Raw genomic sequence first — 26,148 nt, forward strand, 5'->3', positions numbered from 1 at the left:
TCGAAACTGTCAATGGGATCCTCTTTTTGTTCCCCACACAGGTGAGCGAGGAGGAGGCGCACAATTGAAGCCGCAACCTTTGTCATGACCCTTTTCCCGTTGTGTGTGTGTGTGTGTGTGTGTGTGTGTGTGTGTGTGTGTGTGTGTGTGTGTGTGTGTTTGCAGCATGTGTGCACATTTGCGTTCTTCAATGCGTCAGTGCCTTTAGTTTCTGCGCCAGCAGCAGGTTCCTCCCATACATGCAGACTCCTCCCCCTTCCTGTGCGTCCGTATAAAACACCATCTCCTCTCTTGCTCTCTCACTCTCACTCTGAACACTGGAGGAGCAAAGATCAGCATCTTCAGACTCAGCATCTCTTGGTCCATGGCAACAACCGCAGGTAAGACAAAACTCTGATTGTGAAGTGTGTGTCCTCGTTTCTACAAACGGTGCTTTATGGAGTTTTCTTTTTCAATAATTGAATCAAATCATCACATCTGAAATATGGCAAATCTGAAAAGTTGAAGAATCTTATTTTTGAAAATCCTTTTACATAAATGCACCAGTATTTTGAATTTAATGTAGATATACGGGACACCACTGACACGTGTTGTAGTTTGTTACGGTGATTTAAAATATGTAGTAATAAATAAGTGCATATGACAGGTGGATAATTGTTTACCCGAGTGTGGAAAAGAACTATGTCGTTTCTCTTAGGTTTTGCGTGAATAAAAAGTATTGTTCCAATATAATATGTATTGCATTTTCTGTGAATCATTGTGTCAAGCATTACAGCAGCAACAATCAAAAGCAAGATCGGGCTCATTAATAAAAGTAGCGAGAAAAATGCCAATTAGACTCAAACAGATTTCATTGCTGTGCAATGAGGGAAAATAAAGTTGTTTTTATAAAAAAAATCAAAAATGTAACAAATGTTTGATGAAGCAGACGGGGAGCGTGGCGGGCTTTCACAAACGTTACAGTACCGCATCATTACCAGCTCACTGAATAATGAATTAGAGACAATGACCAGCTGCTAAAAGGAATTATATTAGCATCAGGAGAATGACTGTTTATTCCTCCACTGTGTCAGTTTAAACACAATTATTCAAATGCACTGTCGCATCCAGTAACATTTACAAAATGACAGTGAAATTATTTCTCATTTTGTTTTAAAGCATTTCAATGTCCAGGTTGATGAAGAGAGCTGATGATCATCATGTCCAGTGAAAGATAACTAGAGGAGAACTGATTTCCTCCGAGCCGCTAAGGGAAGGACTCACATCGATGGAAGGAAACATTGTCAATAAGAGTCTAATAAGAGACTGTTGGAGATTGAAAACCTCAGAGCGACTGGTGTTGTTGATTCCTGTAATTGGATCATTTGCTCCCATTCCGTTGCAAAGTATCTTCACCCCAACTAATGGTGAATTCCAAATAGATACTGCGTCGGAAAACCAGCTGTGTAATATTATATATATTATATATATATATTATGCCATCTTTTGTTTTTTTTATTGTACCGTTTTTCCTCTGTCACACCAGTGATGCCAATTCTAGAAAATATCACGTGTAAACCGATGATTATCTAAGCTCGTAGATGCAAACAACAGCGGATTTTGAGGGCTGTAAAACAGGTTTATTTTTTAGCCTGGTCATTCTGTCAGTGCTGACCTGCTAACAGCAAGCAACAATCAAAAAGCAGTGTGGAAAGTTAAATGATGGTTTAGCGATCATTCTCCCTCCGTGACTCTGTCAATGCTGACAGCGTAAATACGACACAAAAAAATATATATGTTTGCCTCAGGTTCCAGTAGGTGAGTGTCTCTCACCTGCCACTGTGTTGTGAAAACTGTAACACAGATTTATTGCTGGTTTCTGCAAAACTGCCTGTGGTTTTTCCCACTCAGACTCTGAACAGGTGGAAATGACAAGAGAACATGAGGAGAGAGAAGAAGTAAATGACCACTTTATGTGGAGTATGTCCTTTAACTGTGTTTTGTCCCCCTCCCTCTCTGTCTCTCTCTCTCTCTCTCTCTCCAGTCATGAATGTATGTATCTGTTTGTGTGTCCTCCTGGCTGCTCTGTCCAGCAGTTCGCTGAGTCTGCCCTCTGAGTCCGTGGTAAGACACACACACACACACACACACACACTCAGGAGGGATGCGTGTCCTCTCCCTCATCTCCCGTCTCTCTGTTCCCTCGTCTTCTAAAGTCACAGCGAGCCGAGGGTGAGGCTCTCGTGTCGGACAACCCGCCTCCCCCCTCATCCCTCCACACACGCCAGACCCGCTCGGCCCCCGCGGGCCCCTCAGGGCACCTGGCCAACTTCGACCAGCTCCAGGAGGACGCAAACGCTCGAAACAGCCTGAGCCAGCTGCTGGCCAGACTCGTCTCCAGGAAAGGTGAGAGCCAAAGTCTTCGCCTCTGGTCATCGCACAGAACGCTCATTTTGTCTTCTTCTGCTCCCGGTCTTGTTATTTCTATCGTCCCAACATCCATCACTCATGCTGAGTCCTGTCGTCCCACCATCTGGCCTTCCACCGCCTCCCTGTAGCTCCCTCTCCCTCTCTCTCTCTCTCTCTCTCTCTCTCTCCTCCTTCCATCTTTCCGTACCTCCTCCTCCTCCCCCCGTCTCTCCTGTCCTCCTCCTCTCTCTCTCACACTGTCTCTGCGTGTCTTTCAATCGAACGCGATGTGACTGCGAGACGTGCTGAGCTCACCGGTCTCCCCTCGTTCCCAGAGACGAAACGAGTCAGCATGAGTCCCTGCAGCCGCCTCACTCCCAGTTCCGTCACGTAGGTCTGAAAAGCGGCTGCTCCGTCGTTTTTTTGCGTGAGAGTGACGCGTGCCGTCTCTGTCTCCTCAAGGGTCCCCCTACGAGATCAGATCCTCCCTCAGCAGCAGGGCCAGCGGCCCGGCCCCCGTCCACAGGATAAAGGACAGAGACTACCAGGGCTGGATGGACTTTGGCAGACGCAGCGCAGAGGAGAGCGAATACCCCTCCTAGAGGCGACACGCCTGAGTCACAGCCCCTTACCGCCGCCAACAAAAAGCCCACACAAAATAATGAGCCCTTTTCACACTGCACTTACCGTAACCAAGCGCTGAGCCGACAGCACCCGAGAGTGAGTTTGGCACCATCGTGGATAGATGGAGGGAGGGAGGAGGTGGACACTGGATCTCCCTGCTGAAGGGAAGGAGAGCTTCTCAATCCGCTCCCCGTCGGAATCGTACTCAATCACAGATGTTACAGAGAATGCTTGATATTATTCGATATGTTTGTTATTGTCATGATATCCAATTCAACGTTTAGAACCGGCAGTGCTCGTTAGTTCTTTTTCCCAATACTTTCTGACTCCTTTTGTTTGCCAATTGAAAACAAAAATCATTAAAAACAGCTGACAAATGAATGGTTTCATTCTTACAGACTCAAGTCTCCCTTTAATCAGGAGGAAATAATATTGGGGCCGTCACACGGCGCGACTGTACGACTCATTGACAGGTGTGTTTTGGGGAAAACTGGTAGTCTTTTTGCACAGAGGACACACACATCATTTGCGTTACATTAGGGGGTTGGGGACATTTGAAGCCACTTTTGTGTCTTATTCAATTGGATCAAAGCGGTGATTAAACTCTTTATCTTTTATTGGTGCCTCAATGCATTCAGCTGTAATTCACTCACTAGTCTAATCACATCACATGTGATGCATCATTACTTCACACTGCGAATAACCTCTTCTTTGAATTGTAACAAAAGTTAAACAGCACCAACTTTTCGCTCCGCACTCTGCCTGCTTACTAACAGTAACCGTGTGCTTAAAATGTGCAAAGCTAGAAAGCACAGTGTGCTGCTTGCTGCATTACAGATGCTTGACTTATTGCTTCATAGAGCTCGGTGGCAGAAAGTACAGCAGATTCGGAGAGAAGAGTGTTCTTTGTTATTTCTTTGAAGGATTCTGTGGGTATTAAGGTTTACATCTCTGTGACATCTTTAAACTTTTATATTCAACCCAAATCTTAATGAAGCTTCATTTCCCTCTGATGGCAGCAAGAAATGATAAATCCCAATGCATCCTTCAGTACATGAAAGGCAGGACATTATCATCACTTCCCCAGGATTAGAACTCCAAATAATGACCCAATATTCTGAAACGGGTGTACATCAAAATCTATATAACCCTGTTTTAGAAGTGGCTCCAAAACGCATCAGACTTTGGGACGTGTTTCATAAGTTTAAAAAGGTCAACATTAGTCAATTGTTAAATCTGTAAAATGGATGCCCCCCCCCTTCATCGATAATAGCAGATTTGAACAGTTTATGCCTCCAGGTGATTTAAATGAAATGCTAGTGGGGAGGTGTGAGATTCACTGAACATACAGGAAACCTCGTTCACAGAGAGAAAATGTGATGAAATAAAGATTTTAAAATACATTACATACAAGGGAAATTGCTGGTCATATATATTGCAATAAACAGGGCATCTTAAACAGATATGATCCAAAATAGGTGTACATGAATGTCACTATTTCAGGGGGATTTTATGAATAAAATATTATATTGACTTATGAATAAAACTCAACCTGTCTTCAGACAGACTCGTCCCGCTGCATAATGTCCACACAGAGAACACACATCACACTTTCTCTCAAAGTCCTTAGTCAGTCGACAGATAAACTGTTCTCTCAAGCTCCATTTAACAGAGAAACACACACACACACACACACACACACACACACACACACACACACACACACTTATATTACTTGAACAAAAAATAGTGATGGAAGATGTATTCAAATAATTTAATTCACTAATAGTCAATACCACACTAATAAGAAAAAAAGACTAAATTCAAATATATGTGGTATTATCAGGTATTATTCATTTACTTTAAGTATCAAAATAGTTACTCAGGAAACTGTTTTACTATTATGACATTTTGGATTAATATTACCTCTTTATTATGTGTATGTTGTATTTACAGTTTTAATATTAGGCTAATTTGAACTCCTTTATATACACTTGGGCAATTTATAGCAAAGCATCACATCCGATAAGAACATCTTTCAAGCAGCGTCGCCGTCTTGTGGGAAAAGTCCACTTTCCATAAGTTCAAAAACAGCCCTGTTTTCAGCTCGACACATTTTACAGCTGATTCAACAGGCTTTTTAAATAGTCCATTGATTTCAAGAAGCAGGAGTTTTCTCAACAAATGAGCAACATTCTTTCAGAACCTTTCAAATTCACCAAAATTGGAAACACATGGTCTTCTCTGTACACACACACACACACGCATATATTTATATATCTTTTTGTATAGTTATGTCGTTTACGTCTATTGTAACATGAAATTAAATGGTTTGACATTACTTTGCTCTTTACTGCACCCACATGGAAACAGAGAAACACACTCAGGTAGGTAGTATTTGCAAACCAAATAAATCATACTTTAATGGATCTGTTTATTTCTTAAATTTCAAATACATTGATTGCAATCATCCACTCGGCCTTCTAGTTCGGTGACACATGAGAAGTGACATGCACGCGTTCATCCTTGCAGCCATGTGTTATTCATACAGGGACATTCACAAACTGGTAAACTAAATAAAAAAAGCTAGTAAAAGATGTGAAAAAAAACATCCTACCTAAAAAGTCATTGGATCAATATTTGCCTTTCACCCTAAACAAAGCCGTAGTGTTAGAAGTCATGATCCCGGATTGTAGAACAGGAAATATAACAAATAGTAGCCTTTTGCATTTGCTCGGTTAATCTCAGGTATGAATGTTCATATTTTCTTTTCTACCAACAAATAACTTATGGGAAACATTTATACTTCTGCTCCGCTTGAACAACCAACAAAACTATATCAAGCACAATTTCCAGTTTTTCGAAGTGCAAAAACGTAAAAAAGGTGTAAAAAAAAAGAAAAGAAAGAAAGAAAAACATTTGGTTCCTTGTTTGGCTCTTAGTTATTAAATCAGGGAGTAAATAACAGATTAAAAGTGCAACATAAACAAACAATGTATTGCTTTCACCAATATAATTTAAATGAATATCGACAATGACATTTTTGTGCACAGACGTAACACACATTCACACGACACTAAGGTCTGCAAACCAACAACTGTAGCCACATGTGTACACATTCAAACATTTAATGCATAATGACACGTGAACTACACTGAATGCATTCAAAGTGAGAGGATCCTTTACAGCATCTCTATGGTGCTACTAGAATATTAGGTTCTCAATGAACATTTGGCACTAATTATTTTCAGTACGGCTACACTTGTCTGCTCTGTCGGAGTGATGCTTTGATGGCTGCAACGGGCTGTTCTGGCTTCTCAGTTAGGCCGGTGTGGGTTTAGTAGGGAAATGAACGTAGTTCTGTGAGAACATGACGGGTTCTCACAGAACTACGTCAAAAAGTTATAAAAAACCAGACTGAATAGAAACAGCTTCCTACTTTACAATGACTTGCATCCGTCATTTGGTCTGTTTGTTATGACGGCCGGCACAAGATGCCTGGAAATGTTCTGGTGATAATAAACGTTCCTGCTGAACACTCCTGTGACCTTTAAATCAAATCCTAACCTGCGTGCAGACTGAATGGACCAAATGAATGATTGTTACAGACGGTGGTGTTCTGTAATATGTGACCTGTGGCCTCTTAGTTTTAGCATCGTCATGGCTTGGAGATGGAAACAACGACATCAATGAGGTTCAGAAAACTAGTGTAGATCGCTAAGACAGTCCTTCCAAACGAAGCACTACCAAGCCTCGGTTATTATTTTCACAAGGACACGAGCCGACGTGGAATCATGACAATATTTGGATCTTAATCTATGTGGCGGTTTACCGTCTGTTTATTGCTGAATGAATGAATAAGCTCCATGATCTACTAAAAACTGCGATGAGATTGCAACAATGGTGTTTTTTTAAATTACACACATCTCAGTCCCTCGCACCAACGTACACATCCAGAGGAGGTAAACCTCCTCATTAGAACGGTTGCTGACAGTTCAGCCTAACATGCACAACACTATCATGAAATGCTGGTATGACGACATGATTGTTGTCACGTACTTTAAATGTTCATTGCTCTTTATTTGAAGAAACTAGAATTATTCTAATAGACATTTTACTCAGGTTGAAATGTGGCCCCAAGTGCTGCATTAGAACCTTGTATGCGCGGAGTGTATTTCAATGACAGCGTGTATCTCTGATATCTGACACTAAACACCACGTGGGTCTCTATGCAGCAACGCAGTCTTTGGTCACTGAAGTATAGCTAAGAATTAACACTTCCATTCAAGTACCACACTTAAGTGTCAAAGGAAGCTTAACAAAGCTGCTAAATATGTGTGCATGAATAAGTACAAGTCTTCATTTGTATGATTCTGCCATATTGGTAAATCTGACAGTTTGGCTTCGGCCTTCATATTTGTTGCCGCTTTGGACCCTGTTTTTTGGTTTTAACTAAGGTTGCAGTTGCAATATGTGAATACTGTTACAGTGATTAAACATTTAATGGTGGGCTCAAAATGTTTTTTGTGAACCGTGGGCCTGATCCTAAATATTCTTTTTATTTTTCTCTGCTGTAGTGGCAACTAAAGGAAACGCTAAGGAAACGGATATGAATGTAGGTCTTTGTGTGCGTCAGTGGAAACGTCCCATGGCCTCAGCTGCCTTCACTCTCACCACAGGATCTGGATCTTGGAGCAGCATCACTAAACCTAATGACAAACACAGACACAGAGATACCAAGTCAATAAAACATTATTAGTTAAGCTTTTTGAAGGAGGAGAAGGTTGTGCAGTGAATCACCTTTAGTGATGGTGCCCATGTTGAGGTGGGAGAAATGTTCCTCTTGAAGATTCCCAAGAAGAAACCCTGCAGCACACAAACATTATGAGCAGGTCAAATCATAGTGAATAGGAACACACACAATCAAATGTTCATGTTGTGGAGTTTTGCAGTCATACCTATAAACATGGCAGCTCCTGCCCTGACCTCCGCCCAGGTGCTCTTGAAGAACTGGATGACTGATATGTGATAAAAGTTCAGCATGCCTGGAAAGTCCTGAATCTAAAACACAAAAACATGCACTGAACATCAAACACGATGAAGAGCTTCAATGCAATTCAACAAAATAATATATTCTCACATTGCAGAGAAACTGATGTTGATTCTTCAATTGACTTTGTGTTAAAAGCAGTAACTGTACAGATGGAGAGGAGCCTTTTCAGATTTCATTGTTTCTCAATTTCCAACTAATTTCACAAAGTAAACACAAACTTTGTAAGGAGTTGTAGAGTTCATCTTATTGCGTGTCTCACCAGGTACTTGGTGAGATCGTTGATAAACTCTCCATAGTGCAAACTCTTCTCATCGTGGAGGTGGTTCTGAAACATGGCTGTGATCTGCTCTGATCCCATGACGGGAGCACACACTCGCATTGAAAACTTACAGGCCTGGACCAATGCAAAACAACAGGATCCACATTAGTAATAAACAATACAGTAGTTTTTATAATGACACAATACCAGTTTGAATTGAAGATAACATTTTCCCCAACTTACTTTTGTTCCAGTATTAATTACGAGAATAACCCCGACGTGTGGGCACATTTCCTACTCACCTTGACCACCCGTGGGTTTGGGTCCACCAGGTGTAAGAGCAGGCTGACAAGAACATTGTGGATCTGGTCTTTGAACACTTGCTCTCCTGAGCCAAACTTGGACAGGTTTCCCATGAGATGGATGGAAGCACAGCGGATGTCATCGTTCTCCTGAATGTGAGCACAGAGAAGCAGTGTTAGTGTCACACGTGTCTCTGAGAGTGAGGAAACGGCTTCCCCCCACAGGTTCTACACACCTACAAACATCAGCTCTGAATGACTATAAAACAGACGGACACAAAATAACTCCAGCGTGCATTTAAAAAAACAAATCTGGAAACTTGGATGACTCTGAAAGTAATTGTCACTATTTAGTAGAACACCACAAACTATTTGTAAAGATTTTAAGGAAACTTACACTTTCCAGGAATGGTTTGATCTTCATGAATATATAGACGACTAACAATTGGACGTTCTTCTTATCCAGATAGACGAGAACTTTGGAAAGACCCGACATTGCTTCGAGGGTAATCAGCTTACCTGCAGGAAATCAAAAAGAAAATGTCCACAATAAACAAGAGGCCGAACATGTAGTATGATAATCATCATGGGTGTCTGGAAGGAAAAAAACCAAAGGAATCAGGAGAGCCAGACTAAAGATCCATCATAAGAAAAGACCCTGCTGCCCACTGACCTGGATCGTCTCTCTCCTCCATGCCTGAACTCATGGCTGCCAGCAGCTCTTTAGCATATTTGTTTACCTGGTGGTAGGAGGAGGAGAGGGTAAGACAAAGGACCCACGACAAACTTCAGCTATGTGCTCTCGTGTGTGAGCGTCATATGGACCTTCTCAGGTGATCCCACTGCTATGTTGCCCAGCCCCCTGACAGCCAGCATGCGGACAGTGCAACAGGGGTCCGATATCCTCTCCATCATGTTGTTCATCAACACATCTATCAACATCAGCTCTGTCACCACGTGGTGGTTTAAGAGCTGGAGTCAGTAAAGGAGAGAAACAGGGATTCATGTTCAGGTATTGTGCTGTTCAATGAAACACTTAAACCCTCCAACATGGACAAACTAGATTTACACAAATATTTCATGGTGCATCACCTCAGAGAAGAACGCAGTGACGGTGATCCTCTGGCATTCGTAGATGTTGTTCAAGGAGGGACACAGACACTCCACGATGGAGGGCAACCTGGGTCCAGCATGCTTAGCCATTGCCCTGGACACAACAGAAGCATATTTAAGTTTGCACTGCTTTGAACATAAATAGGAGATTCATTGTTACTCATTGTTAGGAGGGGTAAGAATTGATTTGTGTTCCATTCCTGGTACCTTGCCAGTAGAGTAACTCCAGTAATGTGTGTATTTAGCTCCTTAATTGCGTCCCAGGCTTTATCTTCATCCAGTCTTTTCATCACCTCGTCTAACTGAGCCCGCGCCAGCAAGATTCGCAGAGCGTCGGCTGCCACCCTGAAACACAAAAAAAAGGTGACACCACAATGTCAGCTACACCCGAAGCTAACTCACTTCATAAGGAGATGTTATTGGTTCAAACGAGGACTAAAATGCCCACCCTGCCACATGGACGGAGGCAGTTTGTTTAGTGTTGTGGTCTTTCGGTGCAGAGACCCCGACGCTTGCGCCCAGTCGGACAGTGAGACACGAGAAGAGCTGAGGAAACATGCCGACTGCCGGCTCCTGACATTGGCCGTTTAATAACAGCTCTTTGAGACCACAAGTCATCTGGAAACAAAACAGACAGGGACACGGGTGAAAGGAGATCTTCTTCTGCAGTTTCCGTTTGGTTTGCAGCTGCTGCTGCTGCCAGATGCAGAAGACAGCCGAGTGGTGGAAGGGACCAGAGTCGCATCCATGCAGCGGCCGAAAAAGGCCTACGGGAACTTCTCAGCTTTAAGCCCGTTTATTAAGTGCAATTACAGTGGTTGTCTAGTGATGCATTGAGCTGTCAAAATGCACAGGACCGATTCCCAGTACCTGAAAACGTCAACACTACAGCTGTGATTATTTACAGCTTTTGCTACGCAGGCTGTGTAGTAATTGTGTAAATTAAGAAAATGGTTAAGACAACCCTTAATCATTAGGACAACCACAAATTCAGCCACAGTACATGCAACTGAATACCATACACAGTTTACACATGAATGCTTCTTTATAGTTTGCCTCAAACGGCGTTGATTTCTTACTTTGATCTGTGTGAATTGTGCAGGTTAAAAGAAAAGAAAATCATGCAGAAATATCATCATCTTTATCTAGAACGGAATACACATGGCGTATTCAGTGACGCGTCCGTGAGTGTTCGGGACTTACAGCCAGCGGCTGACTGGTGGCCACCTTTTTTGTCCCTCCTCTCATCATCGATTCCCTCTGGTCTACGTAGGGCGCCATGATGAGTAGCTTCTCCATCAGCATCCCCAAGATCTGACTGGCTACAAGGGGGTCTGCTCCCAGGGCCATCCACATCTCACCTGTCCAGCTGGCCAGGGAGATAGAAAAAGTCAGTGTTGGAAGTGTCTTTCATTTAAACAAACACTTGCTTTTGTCCTGCAGAATCCAAAAAATGAGCACAACATGTGTCGCCATGCTGAGTTAGTGTATAGAATTATAGGTTTTGTAACTTTACCTGTCATAAGGAAGTGGTTTGTTAACTAGTGCATTGATAACAGCCTGAAGATGCTGAGAAGCCAGGATTAGTACCGTCTGTCCCACTGCCACTCTCACCTTAACACAGGTACAATAAACAAACAAGAAAGCAGGTATAGGTGGTTAATAATTTGCTCATCTACAGTTGACAAGATAGAATCACACAACAAGACGATGGTTATTGCAAAATACCCCTGACAAGGGCGTGTTGGTTATCGAAGACAGAATCAGAATAACAAAACAGACTATTGAAAGTTTAATATCTATGCTGATTATTACTGTGGATGTGTGTTACCTGCTCCTCTGTGATGTTCTGCAGACGTACATGTAGCGCCTCCAGCATTTCTGGGACCTGTCACACAAACATCCCTCTGTTTGGTATTCCAGATGTGTGTGTCGAATAACTGAATCAATAAGCGGATGCCACAAATGTGCGAGAGTCCAAGTATATGTTTGCTACCAGCTCCTGGAGGCCTCCCCCTCGGTTCTTCAGCAGAGTATTTAGGATGACCGATGAGGCCCTGCAGCAGTTTGGCTGACTATCGACCAGCCCTTCAAACAACATGAACACCAACGGGGTCAGCTGCTCCTGAGGCAGACGCTTACTCATCACCTGACGCACACAGGAATAGACACAATATAACAGCTTTTATTAAAAAAATAATAGGTAACATTAGTCAGTGTGTGTGACTATATTATGCAGGAAGTTAAGCAGGATGAAGGCGTAATAACAGAACGGTTAGAGAGTTTTGTACTAAATGGCACGATAATCCATCAGGAAAAGAAAACCGAGAAGAATCAGTAGATGTAAAATATATGTATTTAAGTGTACCTTTGTCAGGTCAGAGCAAGTCTTGTATAGAACTGAAGGGTCAGGGTTATCTAGCCGGCCTTTTAGGAGCAACAGACTGTCCACACCGTCGTCCTTATAATCTAAGGAGAAACCTACACATACACACACGGGGAAAACAACCAACTGTCAAAAACTTACATTAAACATTAAAAGGTGTGTCAAAGCTGGAGCGTGTTAGTTGGGTGATGAATTCATTAGTAATTATTAGGTGATTTGCTAAAAAAAAAGACTGACAAAGGTAAAAGGTGAGCGCTCTGTGTGTCTGTACCTTCATAGCGTAGCTGTATGTAAAGCAGAGAGTGTATGCAGTCCATAGCAGCAGTGCGTACAGCAGTGCGAGGGTCAGAACATCGTGGAGACAGTCGACCCAGCAGAGCTCCAAGGTTGTGGAAAGAAACCATGTTCTACAAAACGATGCACAGAAACAAAAGAAAGGCTCACAATGTCAGATTAGCTTCAACCAAGGACGAAATGCATCCGCGCTGACGGGATGATTGAGCAACCTTGAATGGATGAATATGGGTAATGCTAGGGAGCATTTACATTCAAGTTGCAATTCACCCTTTTTCAAAACTGAGATCTGTGGTGTTTCAGGATGGCTAAACTGTGGAAAGACAAACATGCAGCTCTTTGTCTGAGTGAGTGAGTGTGTGTTACCTTGACAGTCAGTGTATCCAGGTAGAAAGCCAGCATGTGAGCAGTCACTGTGACAGCTCTCTCTCTCTGGTGGTCCTGTCCAGAGCTCAACCAGGATTCAATGTGCTGCAAATAATAATAAAACCATAGTCAGACTACGCAGTGTAACACATGCATGCCAGTTTATGAAGGCCAATCATTATTTTTCAATTAAACAGCTGTACAACAAATAATTTAAGGAGGGGCAACCAAAGAAAAAGCTTTGGGATTCTTTCTTAGATAATAGGACTAATGTAGCGCCAGAAGTAACTCAAAACACATTATTTTAAAGCATGAGTTAAAAACGCTGGAAACTTCCAAGAAATTAGAAATGAGGATTTTCTATTGTCCAGTAATATGCTGCAATGCAAAGACGAGGGCTGCCGGCATTTGTACTTCTATAGAAAAACGAGGTGACACAATTAAGTCCCATTATTATTTGTATGTTCAGCTTAAACACTGATTCATCTGAAACAGCAAGCTTCACCTTGAAGACACTCTGCAGGCCATCAGGGGTGGGATCCTTGACCAGAACACTTTTCAGAAGCTCCTGCAGTGCAGCCAACGTGTCTTTGTACAACGCCTGATAATATTTACTAGGAAAAGTTAGTCTGAACACATAAAAGCATTTGACAAATGTGAACAATAATCTACAGAAGGAGGAATGTTAATAGATAAATACAGGGCAGATTTGTGAAGTATTCGCTCTGATGCAGTTACTTCACCTTTCTCTGCGTGGGGTCCAGTGTCTCCTCCTCTTTTGTTTTCTCTGGTGTGTGCGTCTCAGATGGCAGAGAGAACACACCGTTCACACAAACCTTCAGCAAATCAAAGCTCTCATTCTCACTGAGCGCAGGTTCCAGAGGCCTGAAGCGCTAAAGGTCAAAGAAAAAAAAAAAAAAAAACACTTGGAAATGACGGAACCTGCGGTGCAAGAATGCATGGACACGTGAGCTCTTTGTGACAGACCGAGTCACTGAAGCTGAAGGATACATGAGGTTGGCAAAGGTGGTCATCACTAGATGGCGTACTGGAGTCCTCAACAAATCAGCTGGCTCTGCTTTGATAAAATCCTAACCAGTGTAGACGAAACAACGGATGAGAAAACATTATTGTGTTGGAACTTAACTTTTTCTAACAGAGAAATGACCAACTACTGACCAGCATAACAGTGATGAGCTCCTGTTTGCGAGAGAAGACGTAGCCTTGTTTCTTCACACACTCACTGATGGCTTTGGCGATGAGCCCAACACTCTGGATCAAACTGAGCTTCATGGTCAGGTCCTGAAATTAGGGGAAAACACACTGAGGCATGTTGACAAAATGCAAACAACTCGAGATGCACAAGGCAGACAAACAGAAATGGCATAACCAGATCCCAAGATTGAAGTCAGGAGGGAAATTAGAGTAAATATGAAGTCAATCAGATAATTGCATTATCCAAATTGTCAGGAATGCAAACTAGGCCAACTGCAGCCCAGTTCAGCAGAAGCAGCTCTACAAGCAGCTGAGTGTTAGCAAACACAATCCAAAATCAAATAAAGCAATCAATCCACACAGTTCATCAGTCGATCAAATCAATAGCAACATTGCAGATTGATCCTCCATGCCTATGGATGGGGAGAAGTTTAAAATCAGTTATGAGATTAGAGATTGGTTGAGCCGCACAACACCTGCAGTCTCTGGTCTAAAAAGTGACAGAAGAGCTGTTAAGAGTTAGCAAGAAATGACAAAAGCCCTTTTACAGTCATTTATATGCTTTTTAAACTCAATCCACCGTTGTAGGCAAGTAGGCAATATTGTCTGTAGATATATAGGACGGAGCTCAAAGGGATGATACGGGATGACTATTTTCCCTTGAACGTGCATCAATGATGCAGCATTGTTGGTAACGGCCTTATAAAGAGAACAAAATCCAAAGAAAGCTCAACTGGCTATTTACAAAGAGGCTTACCATTGAAACTCAGTGGTAATTCAGTGGCATGTTGCTAGTAATGTAGGTCTAAAGCACAGAAAACGATTGTACGGTCGTAAACAGGATCTGCTATCCGTGGCTGTCCGTGGTTTAACATATGCACAGAGCAACAAACCGTCCGACTGAAAATATGTTTTGATTGATGATTCTACTTTTTATAGGTGAAAGATGCTGGAATCCTGAGTAACCGACTCAATGCACGCTGCTGTCAATCAATGTGGAAATGACTAACTTGTAAACAGCTGCTGCCACCTTTTAAAGCGAAGGCATTTTCACCCAGTACGACGAGGACAGTTAAGGTCAACTTGCAGCATTATAGTTGGTCGCTTTATTGTACAAAGCTGGGTTTTCTTGGCTTGTAGAGTTTCAGTAAATGTTTTAGTGAGAGTATCACCCAAAGTGTGCAGAAGAGGAAGACACAAGAAGAAGGTGAGAGGAAGGAAAAGTTCACAAGCATTAAAACAAAGAAAACTGATCGAGACGGCCCCCACATTCCTGTGACAATACCTTCGTCTCTACTTTAATCCCCAGAACCTGCATGAAATAGAAGTGATATAGTTATGAGTCCACATACATATACAGTCTAATCCAGGCAACGACAAACAGAGCAAACAGGTGTTGCGCATCTTTTTATTTATTTATCGTGTGTAAATGTTCACACGCTAGTAAAAATGCCAAAATCCATTTTAATTTGTAGCGTTCTTGACTATTTTTGAAGACACCTACTGGTTGGAGAGTCTTAATTCGAATAGTTTGATATTTGAGTAATTATTACTTTACAGTTACTGTTTTTCGGCTCTCGTTGAGGAGATCCCCACACCAGAAACAGACGTGGTTCCTAAAACGTCTGTTTCGAGTTGCTACGGTACCTCACCCCTGTTAGTGCCTCTCTTCTCACACGTGCTGGACATTGCACTGCCAAAAAAACACGACCCTTTACATTGAACATGATGCTGACTCAGCAAAGAGAGGAAGATCCCAACAGGTATGACGCAACATGTTTACCTCTCAATAAATGTCACAAACAAACACAGTACAAGGGTCAGTGGCGGCTTGAATGTAGCCACGCTCTACAGAAACACGCTGACGAGTTGATTTCACTGAAATGTTAGCAAATACATGTAGCAAGAATGTAGGGTAACTTGAATAAAACAGGCTTAGATTTGTCTAGAGGTAAACATACAGGAGCACTGAGTGGGCTGAAATCACACACGGATCCGTTTGAAATACAGACAAAGATGACTTCTACTGGAATATGTTTTCATGACGAGCAACCCGAATAAAAACCTGCTACAGTTATTCTGCCTCATCATCAGTGCGGCCTTTTCTTGGAATGCAAACTATTTAACGAAGCCATGCTACCGTATCATTTGCTTTACCTTTGTATTGAAGTGTTTGCTGATGCAGCGGAGGATGTCTTGATCAATACGGGTTAGTATCTTTTCTCGAGGTGCGTTCAAAGCCACTTGACCGTAGCACAAGATCAGCGTGCTTTTCACCTTCTCCACCTCAACGTCATTACGTTCCTGAGGAGAGGAAAGGAAGGCGGGGTGAAGGAGGACGACGTACGCTCTTTTACCATCAATAATCACAATAAAAAGTTCCCAGTACCTTGAGAATGTTGAATATGCTTGGTGACTTCTTGAAGGCGTCCGACTTGCCAAACTCTTCCAGCTTGGCCAGAGTTCCTTCCAGGTGGCTGTTGGCACACAGACCAACACCCATTGCAACTCCCTGAAGGATGCAGGCGACAGACGCGGCAAATTAGATGGTTGTGAAACAATCAAACCAATCATTGTGGGGGGTTTCCCGTCACGTGTTAAAGGAACGGGATCACGCGGCGGGTCTGTAGGTACCTCTCTTTCGACAGCATCGTGGTGTCGCGCTGCGAGGAGGATTTCCTGCAGCTGTTTTTTGACCAACTCCTTGTTGAAACACTGTTGTAGAGTCGCTCCTAAACATCGATACAGGAAACTCTAGAGAGAGTGAAAAATGCCCATTATATTTTTCACTATTCTAAGTATGTGCTGTATTGTACTTGTCAATGCTTGAAATTCTACTGGTTGGCTTCCAATTGTTAAATGAAAAGCTCATCATTTGAGTTGACCTCTTAACCTCTCTAAAGTAATTAGGAGGCACGGCTCTGTTTAAGCAGGTCATGTGCCCAAACGGATGATCAGATGACCCTTTTATAAACAGGCAACTTTTTGAGATTTGAGATAGATTATGACCGACCTGAAGCCCTACATTAGGCTTGCTGCAGGGGATTAGCAACTAGACAAACCACAAAACTGTCCTCTCATTTAATATCACTGGACTAACGTTGGTAACTGCAACAAAGCAATCAGTTGGCTTTTGATTTTGTGGGTGGACAAAATGTTGAAAGCGCTTACCTTCTCCTCTAAGGCGTTGTTATACGTGGAAAGGTATCTTGTTGCCTCAGCTGCCAACTGGCACACCCACTTGTCATCATCAATAGTAGCTAGAGTTTTAGACAAGAGCTGGAGACAATTTGATCTTCATTAGAAAGACAATTGAATATTTCCAACAACACAGAGAATGAAATGGGAATGAACTAATATTTGAAATATATTATATATGCAAAACAATAACATTATGTTGGAATGAGATGATATTTTCAGAAACAGAAGATAAACACACCTTCAGCAACTTCTCCTCCCACTGCTTTTTATCCAGGCTTTCTGTGGTCGACTCTGGAAACAACGACACACAGTCAGACTTCTATACTATAGAGGAGGAAAACTACTGTATATATGGACTGAAAAGGAAAACAAGGTAGTGTAGACGCTGTGGTATCACTGCGGGGAAGCAAGGGCTCATTTGTTCCACTACATTTCCATACCCTCTAACGTGGAAAGCAGAGGAGGTATGTCTTTCTCCCACAGTGTCTCTGTCTTGGGGTGGATGTTGATGCTGAGGATTTGAAGGAGAGAGAGAGACGGAGCTCCATGGCCTCTGCTACGGAACGGAAACGCTGCGTTCACCTGGGACACAACGAGCAAACAGGGCATAAAAACACATAGCATAGTACAGAAAGCAGTCAGGGATGATAAATACATTATATTTATTTAAGCAACTAAACTGTACCCCTTTTGGCGTGATTAACATTCTCCAGTCACGCTTCCTCTAGTTTAAATAAACACCTCTAGCTCTCAAGGCCAATGCAATAATTATGAAGTAAGAGAATGTTGCTGAAGCATTAAAGGGAAGATCAGACTTGCTTGTTTGGCAGAGAAACAATTTGTCGAAACCAGACCCTGCAATTGCTCAATAACAATATTTTTCTGGACTGGATGTTGAGTGAGCCTCTGGTTGTTTGGCCTCCAGCCACAAATGGAAACATAGACTTGGTTGTACTTACCAGCAGTCTGACCAATAGTATTTGAGGGGAGGGCAGATTGACTAGAGGAGATATAAAGACATTTCGGTTGGAATAATAATTCAAATGGTAACTTTTAATATTATTAATATATGTTCGATACCATGTGACCTGCACAGACACAGCAGATGGGTTTCACATAAATGCCTCCTACCTTCCTGTGTGAAGTCAATGTTGAAGCTGCTCTCCTGGTTAATTTTCTTCTTGCTGCCCAGCACTATCAGACTCTTGCACAGCGGTGTAGTGGCATTACTGTACTGTGAAGGCGTCAGATAGTACAGCAGCTTTGGCCATAACACCTGGAAGCAAACAAAACATCCACAACTAAGTAGTTTGTCACATGAAGCTGCAGTGAAACATTTTCAGCAGTTAAAAGGATCTTGGGAGGTTGATCGATCAGCCGCCAACAGTTCAGGCAGCAGGGAAGTCTACATACATCTGCTAGTCGTCCAACAGTGGTGGTCAGGAGGTGAAGAGTGTTGTCACACATCGACCTCAGTGCCTCGTTAGTCACCTCCTCAGGATCTGTGGGCCTGTGGCCTCGCTGGAGACAGACAAGACACAGAAATACATATTGCATATTCCATCCACTTAGATGTTCTCCGGTCATGCAACAGCTGTCAAGTTTAATTTGCAAGCACCGTTCTCAACTAGAGGGGATATGAAGCAACTGTGCCCATCGTCTGTGGCATCACGGTCCTCCATTGACCTCATGTACAGTTTCTATTTGATGACTCAATTTCTTTTTGACTTTTTTGGTTGATTAGCTTTGTTTAACATGAGAAGGCTACTTATTTAGGGTACTTGTCTATCAGGAAGATTAAAATGAAGTAACCACAGCCTACACAAGCATTGAAGGGTATACATGCATGAATACAATGGTAGACCTTTCAAACATTACACTATGAATTGTACCCCGTATGTGTCCGGTAAGGCACAGTGTTGAACGATGAACCGAACCAGCAGCTCCCCCCCCTCCAGCTCCAGGTAGCCGTGATGAGCCATCGCACTGATAACCTGAACCACGCGCTTCTTGACCTGCCAGCACATGAGTGTGAGACATGACAACACGGTGATTAACTGAAAAAAAACAACGTCTTATTTAGGACAAACTGATTAGGACAATCACATGTGTGTTACCTTGTTGCTCTGGTCAGCCATTGGCTGTCTGATGCTGGCCAGAATCAGCAGTTTCTTACTCTCCATTGTGGACGCTGAAAAAAAAAAAACACATTACAAAACACACACAGAAAAGATAAGTGGATAAATAAAGAAGACGTATGTAGTTTATTTGACTTTGCTATGACTGCGTGTCTGATAAATCCATTACTGATGCAAGTGCAGCAACAGATGTGTGTGTGTTTTTAGGGGAAGCACGCGTGAGAGTAAGGGTCGTCGTGGTGCAGGGGTTAGAGAAGGTGTGCTGGGAAGCACAAGGTTGGTGGTTCGAGTCCAGGCTGCCCCATGTTCCATGTCGAAGTGTCCCTGAGCAAGACACCTAACCCCTAATTGCTCCCCGGGCAAAAATGTGAAAAAGCCATGGGTTTAAAGTGTAATGTAAGTCGCTTTGGATAAAAGCGTCTGCTAAATGACCTGTAATGTAAAAAATGTAAAGAGTATTGGCTCACTGGTAGAGTTGATGAGGTGACGCAGGACAACCAGGGAGCCCATCCGGTTTCGCTCGTTACTGTTCTCTAACTTCTGAAGAACAAACATAACCAGTCGGTCTGGGAAGGAGTTAGCTAGAAAGAAAGGAGTTGAGAGGGGAAAAAAACATTAGAATATTTGTAAAATGCAGAAATTATTGCAGAAATAGAAGAACAACGGTGAAGACGGGCAGAGCAAGAGAGAAAGTGAGAGAAGTAGACCAAATGTCACAGTTAATACGATTATGTTGTGGAGGACACTGATTTCATTACTGTTGTTTAGACACCGTGGAAGTAAATCAGATGGAAAGGCTTCTGCACACCTTCAGCTACTATCAGACACTTAGCTCGGTCACCACAGAACTACTTCAACTATCAGAATTTGATGTTGTTATATACAGACGCACACACAGTGATAGACAAAGTGAAGAGCTCCGGTACCCAGTAAGCTGAAGCAGCGCAGGACCTCGTTGTGGTTCTTGACAGTAGGAGGGTTACTGTATTCAACAGGGGCACACACCTGGAGGGGGGGAAGGAAATGTTACACTGCTGACTGTGATGGTCATGTTTTAACTTGTGCTCCCTTAAATACCATTATGATGAGTCATGGCATTTACAAAAAAGAATTACAATTATAGAAGAAGTTTATTGAGACTCGAGGGAAGGTCTCACTGTGAAAGCGACTCATCGACTCATGAAGCAGTAGTAATAATAATAGTAATAATAATAGTATAAATAGTAACAGCAGTTTGCAGTAACTATTATTTCATTGTCTGAAGGAGATGTTTGTTTTATTCGATAGCAAGTACGACAGAGGTATTAAACAACCACACTAAGTTTCAGACTAGCTGGATATAATAAATGAGACGTCTGTTAAGGAGAACCACTTTCAAAGCCAACCCTTATAGATTGGGATGACCTGCGTTTTCAAGCAGCGACTTACCAGTACGTTACACGCATGTACTGTTGACAGACTAAGCTAGGAGATTGAGTAAGATCATTGCAATAACTGTCAGATATGGCTGCTCTGTCACTCCTGTCAAATACTGTTGGCCCAACAGGATAATCCAGATCTCTCTCACACACACACACACACACGCACACACGCACACACGCAGCTGAGTCACTCTGGTAAAATGTTGCAACAGTCAAGGCATTGGGCCAAGTGTCAGCTGAGTCCTGAAGACATTGACTACAGCCACACTTAAAGTTGGCTGTAAATGCAAGATGTAAAATGATTAATCCAGTCCAGATTTGCGGTTTCACGAGGGCGAACAGATCTGTCACTTAGCAGGAATGACTAAGACACCATGACGTGCGCGGTTGGCACGACAGAAACATTGTCTCGTGGTAGAAAGCGTCGTTGGGAATCAGCAAACCACAGCAGTCATATCGGACGGATCCAGTCTAAGCGAATATAATGGAGTGTTGGCAAGTCTTTTACGCACGCATCTTTCTTGAAAGCCAATTCTGACCACCCAGACTGCTCTTTTTAATCACACCTGACGTAGGTCTACTACAGCCCTGCATGGCTCTGTGTCGGTGGAGTGTCTGCTGCTCTTCTCTAACCACCAGTTTTCTACAAGGCCCAAAGCAGTGTATTGCAGGTTGAACTGTCATAGTTCGTAGTTCCTATTGGGAAAACATATTCCAAAAAGTTTTTTCCAGACGAATATGACAAACAAAGCAAATGATAATCAATCTGCATTTTGCAACTTAGCAACAGACAATTTAGAATCCACGGTAATTGGAGGTTTCAAAAAAGTGCTTATCAAGGAAAAACTTCAAATTTCGACTATTTTTCATCTCATTCGCCCGTTTATATAACTGCATAAGATATAAAATAAAATGAAATATATATGCATGTACCTGTACATGCAGTACCAAGAGTAGGCCGTCCAGTTGTGTCTCCAGCAACCTGCTGCCCATGCTGACGGAAGCATCGAGCACGAGGCACAGACTCTGAGCGGATGCAGGGCAAAAACAAAAGAAAGCTCATTACACCCAGATGTATTTTTTTTTTTTTTTATAGCCGACGGTTTTGAACACAAATGATATAAATTATGAAATCCAAAGGAAACCACGCTGATGCAGCAGCCAGCACGCACCTTGCTGATGACATAGTGCTCGTTGTTTTTCTTGTACAGGGACAAGATGGCAGGAATGAGTTTAGGAATCTGTTCCTCCAGCTTATCACTGGCCATCAGATGGCACATCGAGCCCACTGCCTCAGCTACTGTTAGCCTCAGCTGGACACACGGAGACAAAAAGACAGGATGTCAAGTGACAGGAATGACATTAGATAACACTAATTAACCCCACTTATACTGACGTGATACGTTTAAATAGGGATGGGATGAAGAGGGGGAACACATACAATCCTCCTACCTTAGACTCCCTGCTTTGAAGCCAATTACTGAAGAGGATGTCAAAAGCAGCAAAGATTTCACTGGAAAATGTGTCCTTTCTCACAGTGGGATCTGGAGCCTTGTCCAGGTTAGCAAGGTACTCCAAGATACTGTTGCTAAAATGACACAGAGCTGGAGAAAGAAAACAGTGAAATGGAAATTAACGCGAGAAGAAAACATTAGCCACGTTTCCATTTAATTGTTAATAAAACAGATAAAAACTTAAGGAGCATTTCCATCAACTGGTTTTAAGAGAATAGTCAGCTGCACTGCAGCAGTGAGCGATACAGCCGCTGAAAGGATGTAATCTGTCAATAAACAGAGTAGAAGTAGGGATTGCCAATTGGCATTCTAACTCATGTAGGAGTTTTAAATGGACTAGCCTTAATCATACTTTCATGTCAGCTTGTATTGGCCATGTTTCATACATGTATAGTATGTAGACCGTATGGGGTTGTCTTATTGTTGCCCCTCCAGTGCACCGGTGTAATTCCGGAAACACCAATGCAGCTGAATCCCTCTCTGCTACTTAACTGACCAGATCATTATCAGAGAAGTGCAATTGAATTCACGCCATACCCTGATAAAAGGGTGTTCCTTTCATTTCTGAGCAGTATATTTGAACAATTCATTCATTAAAAAGCTTGTAGAATGTTTATTACCAGACGAGAAGACCCACTTCATGTTGTCCTGTTTGGCCATGCTCAACATTGGCAACATTGTGCCCAGAATAGCATTCAGGAAGGGTACCATGCCATAAACTAGAGAACAGGGAAGAACAGTGCATCAATGGGACGTTATCATACACCACTTCCTCTGTAAAGCAGAGAGACATATAATATAAAACTGCAGTGAGTAAGAGACAATATACAAGCGTTAAACGACAATCAAGGCGGAAGAGTTCCACAGTCACTCATGAAACCTAACTTTTGTTACAGTATGCATTCAAACACTGTAAAAATAATTCCAATGCATCTCTTTACTGGTCATAGTAGCTGTTAAATCTGATGACTGTGCTAGCAAACAACAGTCAAATTAACAGCAAATACTGTAATTAGATACACGATGACCAAGATGCTGCTGAGATATTTTAGCCTCTGATTCATACTAGAGTCGTTTGATACCATTTACTAATTTACTAGTTGCTCATATTGAGTTCTAATTCGATTTCTTCATTTATATATATAATAAATATGTAAATGCATCTTTAATTTAAAGTAGATCTGCATTCAAATGTGTTAAGTAAGCTGAATGTAGATGCGTTTGACAGCCAATTAGCTGTCGGAACTGTTGCTGCAGGAAGGTTTGATCCACAGCATGAAACGAAGACCTAGGTTTAAATTACATCAGCAAAACTTTTGAGAAATGGGGGTATAAATTTCTCTTACCATTGGAATCAGAAAGGTTTGCCAGGGTCTGGACCACAAAGAAGTGAGGTAGAAGGCCCGGCTGAAATTTGCATAGTATTTCCTCCATGATGTCATTGATGTATTTGTTACCTACTGCAACCAAAATATTACTGGCTGCCTGCTGCCAATCAGGGATGACCTCCTGAGTGAACCAGGAAGAGTGAAAAGTGAGGAACATAATTTATTATCAGACTTCCTAACAAAAAATGAATTATTAAAATCTCAAATGTTACTTTTGATCGCGTCATCTCATCCGAAGCCAGGGAGATGATACTTTTTATCCTGGGGGAACTGATTTCCTCTATCCTGCAGCCAACAATCAGCTCAATGGTTTGAAGAATCACAACTCTGTGGCTCACTACCAACTAAGGGGGCATGACGAGGAAAAGAAGAAAAATGAGAGACTGTTAGAAGCACTGTTGGTAGGAATGTCTATCATCATCTATCTATCTAGCCATCTAGAAGGGGTACTGTCAAGACGAACCTTTAAAAAATACCACCAACATTTTCATCATCTAGTAAGGTAGTGCGTGCTGCCATTCTGCTGGACTTTAAACCGTTACAGCTTGCGCTCTTATCATGGACAGAAGGACACCACGTGACACCAACAATATGACATGCAACAAGAGGCCAGCGTAGTGAAGTAGTAGTCTTAACATGCTCATGCAGAGTAGGCATGCGCATCTGACTTTTTGAAGAGGGCTGCAAGAGCATGCATTGATAATTAGCTGCAGGTAACCGTGGAAGGATTGATTAGAGTAGGCATTAGGCTGACACTCATACGGTGTAATGGAGGCGTTTCCTTTGGTTGTACCTTTGGGTGTTTCAGGAGGTAGTCTTGACACATGGCTAACACTCGGTCTGGCTGCTGTTTTCCCAGAGTCAACATGGACTTTCTGACTTGTTCCTGGACCTCTGAGTCTTTATCTGTAGCCGCATCCAGCAGAGCCAGGGTCACCTCTAATGGGGGAAAAACATCACAGAGCAGAGAGAAATCTGGGTAGCAAAAGTCAAATGTAGACAGAAGAGGGAATGGAAGAAACACTGGGCAATGGTCGAGAACAATGTGAGGACAGAGGCATGGCTTACTGTGTGTCAGAGCAAAATTAAGTATTGCAGTTAAATAGGAGGCGGACAAGCAAATTGTCAGAAAAGAGGAAAATGCTCACGTTCAACATCCGTCTCGTCCATGGCGGAGGGAAGGGGAGCGGGCTTCCTTGAGCCTGTGGCCGAGGATGAAGCTTCCCTCCCGGGGTACAGGTGTGCGCAGACTGCCTGCCAGGCGAACCAGATAGTGTGAGAGATCTAGAGAGAAAAGACACCGAGAGAGCTGTTGCTTGTCACTTTAACAGTCTCTTGCGCTTGTCTCCGTTATAAACGTTACCTGTTCACGTCACTTCACCCAATACGAACTTCCCCACCGACTACAACTGTTAGCAAACTGGTGCAGTGACTTTTAAAATTACGAGTCTCCACAAAAGATGACATTTAAACAAACACACCTCTTAGCGTTAGCTGGGTTGACTGTAATTGTCACGGCTTTCTGTAGTTGGTGTTATAATATCATATTGGCTTTAACCCGGCTACCGTCCGAGACACGTTAGCATGCTAAGCTAGCAGCTGCTGCTGCTGCTACGGAAGAGCCAACAACGTCCTCACGTCCCGGACTGAATGGAAACCAACAGCTGTGCAAATGCTCCCGGAGCCAACGTGGGGGCCCCAATAAACAACCGCCCCTCACCTCAAAACCACTGCTTCTTATCTCGGTTTGAAGACAAGGCTGTGCCGTCAGTGCCACGGTCAGTGGGGTCTCCGGTAGTGTTTCTGTCAGGTGTAAACACGCCTGGTCATGTGCAACACGTCAGGGAGGGGGCGTGGCCTTGACGTCAGTATCACGGGACTGAGGCCGATGGAGCTGCTACTCATCGTCAACAATACCTGAGACAGTTTTGCAGCAGACTCCTTTATGTTATGGAGTCTGATGCTAGGCAGGACCCTGAAACAACTATGCAAATCTTTCTGTTTTGACAATTTCTGTTTCATCCAGGTTAAACTTCCGAATGATACTGGTGAAATAACTAAGACACTTTGATTGTGCCAGAATGTAAAAATGGTACAACAGAAGTGATAATATGTATCTGCCTTATCAAACTAAATAAAGGACTACGTATCAAAAAACACTGTTATAATATTGTTATTCAAACAATGTTATTTCATTGAGGCAGATGTGACATAGTAGAAACTTAATATTGTGCTAGGTCGTTGTAAGTGTAACTTCACTGTAAAAGCTTAAATAAGGACTAGAATAAGCACATTAATATAAACAACAGCTGTCAGATGAACAGTGAAAAAAGTGACTTAAGTTATGCGTAGTTCAGTCTAATTTCGACAGATCATTTTTGTATAAGTATTGGAAAATAAAAATGTGTCACGCACCTCATACCTCAGCACCTCCGGAGTCTTGATTGCCACATCTTTCATCATTCAGTCTTTAATGAAGGTCTGAC

At 42.5% G+C, this 26,148-nt stretch overlaps 2 protein-coding genes across 6 annotated transcripts; one reads left to right on the forward strand and one right to left on the reverse strand.

The window, feature by feature from the left end:
• The first annotated feature begins 280 nt into the window (after positions 1-280).
• Positions 281-3,393, forward strand: LOC120811166 (cholecystokinin). The gene is made up of 4 exons (XM_040166358.2): positions 281-380; positions 2,024-2,103; positions 2,196-2,385; positions 2,851-3,393. Exons 1-4 carry the CDS (start codon positions 365-367, stop codon positions 2,988-2,990), a joined length of 426 nt encoding a protein of 141 aa, XP_040022292.1. The 5' UTR covers positions 281-364; the 3' UTR covers positions 2,991-3,393.
• A 2,033-nt stretch (positions 3,394-5,426) lies between these two features.
• On the reverse strand, positions 5,427-25,522 carry mroh1 (maestro heat-like repeat family member 1). Of its 5 annotated transcripts, none has more exons than XM_040165201.2 (45): positions 25,383-25,522; positions 24,811-24,916; positions 24,456-24,601; positions 23,875-24,006; positions 23,621-23,783; positions 22,895-22,993; positions 22,213-22,364; positions 21,933-22,073; positions 21,694-21,786; positions 20,266-20,344; positions 19,807-19,920; positions 19,319-19,392; positions 19,094-19,216; positions 18,615-18,722; positions 18,333-18,477; positions 18,161-18,201; positions 17,642-17,783; positions 17,440-17,492; positions 17,172-17,279; positions 16,635-16,754; positions 16,390-16,512; positions 16,158-16,304; positions 15,286-15,312; positions 13,965-14,087; positions 13,797-13,876; positions 13,529-13,670; positions 13,291-13,386; positions 12,786-12,890; positions 12,397-12,532; positions 12,108-12,220; positions 11,736-11,888; positions 11,571-11,627; positions 11,256-11,353; positions 10,943-11,108; positions 10,188-10,357; positions 9,947-10,084; positions 9,719-9,833; positions 9,452-9,598; positions 9,300-9,366; positions 9,024-9,145; positions 8,627-8,776; positions 8,325-8,459; positions 7,971-8,073; positions 7,813-7,878; positions 5,427-7,721 (listed from the first exon to the last, which is right to left on the reverse strand). In XM_040165201.2, the coding sequence occupies exons 2-45, from the start codon at positions 24,830-24,832 to the stop codon at positions 7,645-7,647; spliced, it is 4,911 nt and encodes a 1,636-aa protein (XP_040021135.2). In that variant the 5' UTR covers positions 24,833-24,916; positions 25,383-25,522; the 3' UTR covers positions 5,427-7,644. The 5 variants fall into 5 exon arrangements, with proteins under 5 accessions (XP_040021135.2, XP_040021138.2, XP_040021136.2 ...); XM_040165204.2 differs by having other exon boundaries at positions 24,811-24,946; positions 25,383-25,490; XM_040165202.2 differs by lacking the exon at positions 25,383-25,522 and adding an exon at positions 25,144-25,273.
• Between the last annotated feature and the right edge of the window lie 626 nt (positions 25,523-26,148).

This window comes from Gasterosteus aculeatus, chromosome 20, assembly GCF_964276395.1.
Source record: "Gasterosteus aculeatus chromosome 20, fGasAcu3.hap1.1, whole genome shotgun sequence".
NCBI classification, from domain to species: Eukaryota; Metazoa; Chordata; class Actinopteri; order Perciformes; family Gasterosteidae; genus Gasterosteus; species Gasterosteus aculeatus.

What these genes read in the sequence shown, in the direction of transcription:
- mroh1 (XM_040165201.2), bottom strand. Translation starts at nt 24,832, where the DNA reads ATGGACGAGACGGATGTTGAAC. An exon ending in GGACGAGACGGATGTTGAAC is followed by an intron (nt 24,602 to 24,810) that starts GTGAGCATTTTC and finishes TTCCCCCATTAG; the next exon opens with AGGTGACCCTGGCTCTGCTG. An exon ending in AGGAGCTGCCATGTTTATAG is followed by an intron (nt 7,879 to 7,970) that starts GTATGACTGCAA and finishes TGTGTGCTGCAG; the next exon opens with GGTTTCTTCTTGGGAATCTT.
- LOC120811166 (XM_040166358.2), top strand. An exon ending in GTCTGCCCTCTGAGTCCGTG is followed by an intron (nt 2,104 to 2,195) that starts GTAAGACACACA and finishes CGTCTTCTAAAG; the next exon opens with TCACAGCGAGCCGAGGGTGA. An exon ending in CAGACTCGTCTCCAGGAAAG is followed by an intron (nt 2,386 to 2,850) that starts GTGAGAGCCAAA and finishes TGTCTCCTCAAG; the next exon opens with GGTCCCCCTACGAGATCAGA.